Source organism: Candoia aspera, chromosome 1 (assembly GCF_035149785.1).
Source record: "Candoia aspera isolate rCanAsp1 chromosome 1, rCanAsp1.hap2, whole genome shotgun sequence".
Taxonomy (NCBI): domain Eukaryota; kingdom Metazoa; phylum Chordata; class Lepidosauria; order Squamata; family Boidae; genus Candoia; species Candoia aspera.
Genome location: NC_086153.1, coordinates 318,107,098 through 318,115,945, shown reverse-complemented (window position 1 = coordinate 318,115,945; position 8,848 = coordinate 318,107,098). Strand labels below are relative to the sequence as shown.

The following is an 8,848-nucleotide window of genomic DNA, read 5'->3' as shown; positions in this document are numbered from 1 at the left end:
ATGTACAGTGCACATTGAAACAGTGAACATGACATTTTAAAGAAGGAAAAAAACCCTAAAGCCTTGGCCATATTTTAAAACTAGGTCAACGGCTGTATTTTTGGAGAAATATAAATGCTATCCAGAGTTCATTCCTATGAGCATTCATCTCTCTATGGATCCCTTGAGAGCAGAAAATTCAAAACTGTGTTCAGCAGAATCCTTGGCAGAATCATTTTACATTCCTAACAGGTGCACCTCAAAATGCTGAATCCAGGACCTTTTTAAATGCCAGGCATGTGTCCTCCCACTGAATCTTGGGGCTCTTGAACTCTTCAAATTACAGCTCTGGGTGAAGAGTTTCAGGCAAAGGTATCGCCTAAAGATGTATTGAATGGGCGTATTTCAGGGGCTTAATGATTCATGCTGCAGTTGCTATGGAAAGGCAACTGAGCCTATAAATAAGCATTCCTCATAGAATTTGTATTGTCTTTTGTAAAGTGCAGAACCCTCTATGTTAAAGAGTGGGTAAAATGTTTTGGTGTAAAGAGGTTTTGGGGAAGTACTCTATGAAACAGTTGACTTGCCATGGCCCAGATAGCCCCATAGTTGCATCAGAAAGGCAGTTTAAATACAATTTGGTATTTAGTGAATGTTCTTGAGGAATTAGGTTCTTCCATGCTATTTTGTATCTGCTTTATACCAGATTTAGTGGTACAACATGAAGCTAGGAGTGGAGAATCATTATCTAGGACAGATAATTTATTCATGTGCTAAATCAGCCCTCCATAATTGGTGAATGATTGAACCAAAGACAGCTCAGGAACTATGCCAGGTGTCTGGACATTTCCTTTTTTTGCAATCTAGGGCAAGCAGCAAGATCAAGGGGCCCTTGGTGGATGCTGTAAGTATCTGGTACACAAAGCAAAAGTTCAAGCCAGTGGTAGGATTGTTTGTTTGTTTGTTTGTTTTTGCATGTGTTAAATTTATATCTAACCTTTGTTCCAAGAATTCAAGCCCGTATACATGGCACCTTTCCTCCTATGTTACTCTCACAAAAACAGCCCTTTGGGTGGAGAAAGAGGGGTTGGCCCAAATCACCCAGTGAGCTTCCAGGGCTGATCATTCTCCAATGTTCGCCAATGTGCTACCATACTACATCTGGTACTTTGGGGATGGGGCTTGTAAGGAAAAACACCTAATGCAGGGATGAGCTGTGTTGTCCTGGGGGCTACTGCACTGCAGGGCCCCCAGGTAGTATCCACTGAATTCCTCAAATTATATTCCTCAAATATAAAATGACTGAAATCTTGTGAGTTCACCCAATCTCACAAGATTTTGGAATTTCTAAAGAAGGCACTGAGATCCAGGGTGGTGTAATAGTTAAGGTGTTGGACTAGGATTCAGGAGACCCGTGTCCAAGCCCATATTCAGCCATGGAAACTCACTGGGTGACTTTGGGCCGAACACTCTCTTAGCCCAATCCACCTCACAGGGTAACTGTGGGGATAAAACAAAGGGAGATGCTCATGTAAGGTGTCTTGTGCTCCTGGATAAAAATCTAACAATCAATTCATCAATCAGTAAAAGCCACACTACCTCAGACATTTATTTTCATTGGTGTACTAGGCCCCTGAAAAGTTTGATCTAACAGTTATGGGATAAAATCTGGACCCCAGTTTGGAGCTAAATACAAAAATGTAAGCTGAATGGCTGGTGGCAAACTGCACGTGTTCCATGCAGAAGGCTGCAGATGTAGTCCCAAGCATTTCCAATCCAAAGTATGATAGGGTTCTTTGCCTGAGTCCCTGAAGTGCCATTGCAAACTCTAATAGAGGAGATTGTCAAAAAGCCTGACTTAATAACAGACTATTCTGAATGTGCAAATAAGGAGTGGGCAATACAGTATGTGGCCTTCCAGTGTGGTTTTATATTGTATTTTATGCTAATTTAACTCTGTATGCTACCTAGAGTCTATATATTTGGTGATTTATAAATATAAACAAATCAATAAATCAATATTTTTGGACTGCTAGTCCCATTATCCCTTACCATTGTCCAAATTGTCTTGATCTGCTGGAAACTGGAGATAATTTCACCAACATACAGATTCTAGACCCATTACCTATCCCTCTTGAAGTTCATAAGGTGGTGACAGCACTCAAGTTTTCATGTTTGCATATTTGGAAGCTTCATCAACCCCGCTATATGTTGGTCATCTGAATACAGGATCTTCCCGTATTCCACTCACTTAAGTTCCTATAAAGGGGCACCTGCTTTGTGGGGATCATGCAATGTGAGGAGCCACTAAGGCAAGATTGTAAGCCCTTCCTTAACAAAGCAGGTTAATTCTTTGGAAGATTTGTTTGTGCGGGTGAATTTAGCATGCTGCTATTCACTTTTTTTCCATTCCTTTCCTTTCCCTTCCCTCCTGCAGATGCCTGCAAAGCCATCCCACTGAGGAAGAAAATGGTCACATTTATAACCAAAGAAGCACTAACTGGAAAATGGACTGAAAGGCAATAAAAAAGCAAATGTGCAAGGTCCTGGGGAAATTTCTTCCCATAATTAATCAGCCAAGAAAGCCTTTCTCACTGTCATCTTTTGTAGCTGTTTCCAAACTAAATCTTTGACTGGGAAGCCATATGTAGATTTGAAAATGGCTGTTGTCTCCTGGGCCTCTCGTTAATGGAACAGGAGGCACTCTCTGTGTTGATTTTAAAACTATTTAAAACATTTATAATGCTGAACTTTTGATGAAGGAGTATCACTGCCACATCAAAAGACTATTAAAATAGAGGTTCGAAGTTTTCAGCCTGAACTCCTTCAGTAAGAGTTAAAAAGAAGGGAAAACTGCTGTGCTGTTAAAAAGCTAACTCTTATTTTGTTTCTTTAGCTAATATCCTGAGGTCAATTTTGAAGGATAATAAATTTAGTTTGTTAATAACTTACTGGCATACATATGAACAGGATTAATAGTTCCTTTCTCTAATAACTCTTGGGAACTGTGCTTCCAAATAAGTGGTTCGACATAACATCTCCAAAATAGAATTCCCAAAAGGAGTCCGTGACAGTTCCTCTGGTCTACAAGTGATATGCTTTTATTGTAGATCAGCCTCAAGTATGTCTTTCCAATGAAACATTAGCAAAGGAACCAAGCTTTCAGAAATTAGAATGCAAGCCCAAAATATGGAGCATTTAGCAAAAGGAATTCAGATGGAGAGTGAGCAACAATTGGAAGCTCCAAATACAACTGATCCAATTATTGCCCATGAGAGCCCAGCCAAAAAAGCTTCTGTCTTTTGCTTTAAGAAAAGGAAAAAGTCCTGTGAGAAGGTAGCAGAGAAGGATGAGAACCATGAAGCCAATTCACTTAGCTTAAGGTCTACTAACCAGCCTTCAAACATGGGGCACAATGAAACAGAGGTATCAGATCCATTCTGGACTTCAGGAGGGGCCTGGTTGGCTTTCAAACGACTTGTGACATTAAGAAGAAGATCCAAAGCCACTTTGAAGAAACAAACACAGGTTTATTCTTGTGTACAGCTAGATGTGGACATAGGAGATTCTGGCAGGTCACGATTTCCTAAGGAGCATACCAGTTCCGGTTTTAAAATTCCCTGCTTACAACTCTCTCGAAGCAAAAAAAGGACCAGCCATTCTGAAATGATAGAACAGCCAGATTGCAAGAAAAAAGGAAGTGATACGGCAAGCATCCTGAATAGCAAAAATAACGGGGAGCCAGAGATTGTGGCTATGGAAGTTCCACTTAATACAAGACCATCTCCCAGCAGAGGCCTTCAGGAGAGAGAGAGTGGCAGTGGAGCTGTGAAAAATATGGAAAATGTGGCACTCTCCAGTAGAGAGAATGAGTTTCCAGTGGAAGTAAGACCTGATCCCAACTGTTATATTGACTGTAGAGTTCAGTCAGAAATAATCCATTCTGAAACTGCACTTGTAACTGAAGAAGAGAAGCAAATATTTCAGTTACATCATGGGACCCTCTATGGAAACCTTGAAGAGTTGGAAAATCAGAAGTTCAGTTTTAATGTTGAGATCAGTCCTCTCATTCCTCAGGACCTGCCTGAAAGTGAACAACAACCCATAGAAAGAGAGGGAACCAAGAATGCTTTTGCCAAAGAGGCCAAGTCACAGCCATTTGGGATGGACATTGATGTTGGGGCCAAAAGTGAGGATGCTGCTGCTAAGGAAGGTCATTCCATTGAAGTGATGCTGCATTGCAGCCCATCTGTAGTGGAAGATGAGCCTTCAGACATGCCAGTCTGTCCCGATGAAGAAGACAGAAGTGAAGAAAATCAGCTCGCCATGCCTGGGGCCGGCATTGTAATCATGATCACTGAAGCTGAAGACTATCAGGATAATGAAGAAGAATCAGCTCCTATCTGTGAAACTTTTGCATTTCCCCAAGCCATCAAGCAGAAAGGGAAGAAAAAAACTAGCAGAAGCCATGCTTCTAGTGCAGGTTGTAACTACACAAAGGAAGATAAAACATGCTTCAAGGTCCCATCATCCTATGGCACCAACAGCCAGGAACACCGGACTTCAGAGCAATATGAAGTGCTGCTGGTCGAAACAGCTGCCTCACTTGTGAAGACAGCCATTCAGTCATCTGTTGAGCAGCTTGTCAATGAAATGGCTTTGGAACAAAATAACCAAAACAGCGTTCTATGATCACAAGAGCCTCTTTGTAAATTAGGGGCAGGCCTGCTGTCAGGCAGGGGGAGCCAACTGTTGCTGATCCTGGAAGTGACAGTGATCTGCCATTTAAACATATTGGCTTGTAATGGGAAAGAAGGTACCATTTGGATTTTCTTTGTCTGCTGCCAACACTGCTTGATCCATCCTTAATGACCAATTCAGCCACAACATTGCCACGAGGAAATGTTCCAGATGTTCTGATGTATTTAAACTTAGCATGAAAGATTAGGGATGGTCTTAAGTCCTGAGATATTTGCAATATCTGTGATTAGCTTAATTTTGCATGTTGGCATAATGGGTGTATATTGTATGTATAAACAGGTTGTAAAAATAAGGTGGGGAGGGTCTTTTGCTGCATGGTGACATGTACTAATGGTTTATTCTCTATAGTAGATCTAGAAAAGACACCCATACTCTCTCCCTTTCCTTCTCCTCAATTCATTTTTCACTTGCAAGTACCAAGTTATTCAAATAATAATGTCAATAATATTGTCAATGATTGAGGCAGCTTTTTTAACCCAGTGCCTTTCAGATATGTTTGGCATTACCTTCCTTGATTTTTAGCTGAAATTATGGGAATTAGTGTACCACTTATGGAGGCCAGTAGGTTGGGGAAATCTGACTCAGGGTAGGAGAAACTTTACATATTAAATAAATGGCTATGAATCAAGCTGTTAAAGGTCCCAGAAAAAATTACTGGGGAAAGGAAAAGGAATAGGTGACACCCCCATCCAAAGCAGAAATTAGATTGAGCAACAGTAACTGAAAAGCATATCTTTCTTTATAAAAGCTACCCATTTCTACTAGAGCAGATGACCTCAATGTTTCTTAAGCCCTGCTGATCATTTTATCAAAGTATCTGGGTCCCACCAAGAGAGAAGCAAACATTTCTTCAGAGAAATTTACAAACTACATTCAGAGACATTTGTTATTGTAAGTTTTAAAGACAAAAACAGTACTACTGTTGACAATGATTTTACAATTTTTAAATAATGACTAAGCTTAGTCCTTGCCACTAGAAGCTGTCTTCCACAGAGCCCAAATCCTGAAATATTTTTAATTCAAATAATGAGTGAGAGCTAATTGGGGCTGAAGCAGTGTTTGCTGCTGTGTGAGCTACCTTCCCCTAAGCCCAATCCAAATAAAACAACTTAGTCATGAAAGACAGAGAGAGGGAGGGAGAAAGAGAACTAAGCCCAAATCTTTCAGAGGCTGCTCTAATTCCAGGCCCTGGGGAACATTCTGCGGAGATGCTCAATTCCCTTTGCTTCAGGATAGTCAGAGGACTGGCTGCTCTGTCCTCCTTTACTCTCTCTCTCCTGAGATCCTTCCCAAACTGGGTCAGCAAGTCTCTTCCCATCTACTGTTGTTTGAGAAAGTCAGGACTACAGAAGCCCTTAAAACACATTCTCAGCAGTTCTTGCCCTAGGTTCATGTAAGGATGAGAGTCAAAATGGACAGAGTGATGGAAAAAGGCAAGTGATTTGTTCAGAACTCTAGCAAGAGAGCTGTTTCCCCACTAGGGGTGTGCATACTTTGAAATGATTTGAAAGCAGTGTTTTGGACCTCATAAAAGCACCACATCTCTGTAATCCATTAAAGCAACCCCTCTTTTTTCAGTCTTCTGCACCAGCTTGAAGAAGGGGATTGATCCTTTAATTAATGGAATTATTAATACAACTCTTCAAGCAGATACATCTTTTTTCAGACTTGCATGAGAGCCTTAAAAGAGACACACATGCTTTAATTAATAGTAGAGATTGGTATTCTTGCATGAGGCCTGAAGTATTTCTTCTGAATCAGATGGTAAAAGAATGAAGAGCAAAGATGTTAGATGAATTAAAGGATGGCAGAGAGGAGATTTCAGTCCTTTTTTGGTTTTAATCTTCATTGTGGTTCTTCCAGTTTACAACCTAGGCAAGGCACCTCCTCAACCTGTCTGAAATAAGATGGATAATTCATGGGCAAACATTGAGGAACCATATTAGCAAAACTCCACCCTAGTTTACAAAATTCAAGGGTTTTGTACCCCTTGGTGTGCACTAGGAGAAATTTGGTGTACACTAAACTCAATAGGTTATTTTCAGAAACATGATCCCCACTTTAAGAAAGAAAACCCAGTGCAGCCAACTTCCATGAATATAGATTTTAAAATACCATTCCAGACCATGTACATAAAATGCAATGAACAAAAGAGCAGGGAAGTATGAAGGTTAAAGGGTTGTCAGCAATAAAGTGGAAGCAAAACAAAACCCCATGCTTCTAAGCAAAACTATGGTGGTAGCAGGCGGGAAGGCCACTAAAATTTATACCCTCCAGATCAGGGTTTCTCAACCTTGGCAACTTTAAGATGTGTGGACTTCAACACCCAGAATTCCCCAGCCAGCCATGGTGGGAGTTGAAGTCAACACATCTTAAAGTCGCCAAGGTTGGGAAACCCCGCTCCAGAACATCCAAGAAATTCTATCTATGTGGCTATTAAGAGTTGACACTGGCTTGATGGCATTTAATCAATCAATCAAAGCTTTTTAGAGCAGCCATTCGTTCTTTATCAGGCACTGGAAGACATTCAGGGAAGGAACATGGTGACATTCCATGACAGATAATTCACAGCATTTCCATCACCTCCATATCAACATACCTTATAGAGTACCAGTTTGTTGTTGTTTTTTAATAAAAGTCTTAAAAAGAAAAAGTGTCTAGATCATTCTGAGTGAGCTACACATGAAACTTGCTTTCTATACATGTCAAGTGTTGTATCAAACAATTACCCAAGGCCCCAATAAATTGGATGAAGGCATCTCATGGTACCATCAGGAGGGGGAAGTACAGTCACTACTGAGGTCTTTGAGGGGTGTTACTGAGGCTGGATGACAGAGCCAGTTTGGTGTAGTGGTTAAGGCATCCGGTTAGAAACTGGGACTGTGAGTTCTAGTCCCGCCTTAGACATTGAGCCAGCTGGGTGACCTTGGGCCAGTCACTCACTCTCAGCCCTAGGAAGCAGGCAATGGCAAACCACTCCTGAAATCTTGCCAAGAAAACTGCAGGGACTAGTCCAGGCAATCACCAGGAGTCAATACTGACTCCAAGGACCCCCCCCCCCCCAAAAAAAAGGCTGTATGAGAGGAAGCAACTGGCTCTCAAGGGAAGTTTACTGTGGGTTATAACCTATACCCCCCCTGCTCCCATCCCACTAAGGAAATAAAGAAGAATGCTTGAAAAGAAATTCTGGGTACTCAAATTGGCAAAAATGTGTAGAAATGAACTGGCTGTTATGTCCACATTAAAGATTTTTGTTTTGTATATAGATCTGTGAGGCACAAGCTTGCCAGTGTATAGGATTGTCATATTGTGGCCACTAGATGGCCGTGGCGTTCTTGAGAGGGCAGCTACAGAAACTGACTCAATAAATCAAAGAAGTAACAGAAAACTCTTAATTCTTTGCTGCTGTCTATTAGTGACTCGTATTACTGCAGCCCAAATAAGGGAGCCTAACTGTACATGAAGCTGGAAAAGGCTGCAGCTCTTTCTACCCTGACCTAGAGTTGTTTGTAGAGTGACAGGAATACACACCCCAAATGCAAGGTTATGCATTATGTTGGCTATTAAAGTAACTGTTGGAAAATTCCTGTGGGTAAATTCCAGTGTACTTTGCACTCAGCACACTCCCAGTCAATTCCTATATCCAGATTGGGACGAACACACGCACCACTTAGTGCAGCTAGCAAAAATACAGTTTGATTTTATTTATTTATTTAATCTATATGGCTGCCCATCTCAAACAAGTAACTCTGGATGGCAAACAATCATAAAACCAAATTATAAACACAATACAAAAGAAAATTAAATATATGCAGCATCTTACAAAATTATAATCCATAGATTATATGGATGGCTATCCTGGCTATGGAATCTATGGAATCTTAACACACTCAGGACCCCAGACCTGAGAACATAACCAGGTCTTCAAGGCCTTACGAAAGGCCATCCTAATCTCTGGAGAATGTTCCAGAGGGCAGGTGCTAGAGCAGGAAAGGCATGCCTCCCACTTCTGTTGCTCTTCTCTAGTCTTCTGGCACCTCACCTGTTCTTCTGGAGTATTTGAAAGATGACAATCAGCAGATTTCTCCTGCCAGTTCCTTCAGTGCCT

The 8,848-nt window shown here is 41.1% G+C and overlaps 1 protein-coding gene across 1 annotated transcript; it reads left to right on the top strand.

Moving 5' to 3' along the window:
* The first annotated feature begins 2,828 nt into the window (after positions 1-2,828).
* AKAP5 (A-kinase anchoring protein 5) lies at positions 2,829-6,503 on the top strand. Its single transcript, XM_063290433.1, has one exon. The coding sequence runs from the start codon at positions 3,154-3,156 to the stop codon at positions 4,669-4,671; it is 1,518 nt and encodes a 505-aa protein (XP_063146503.1). The 5' UTR covers positions 2,829-3,153; the 3' UTR covers positions 4,672-6,503.
* Positions 6,504-8,848: the final 2,345 nt, after the last annotated feature.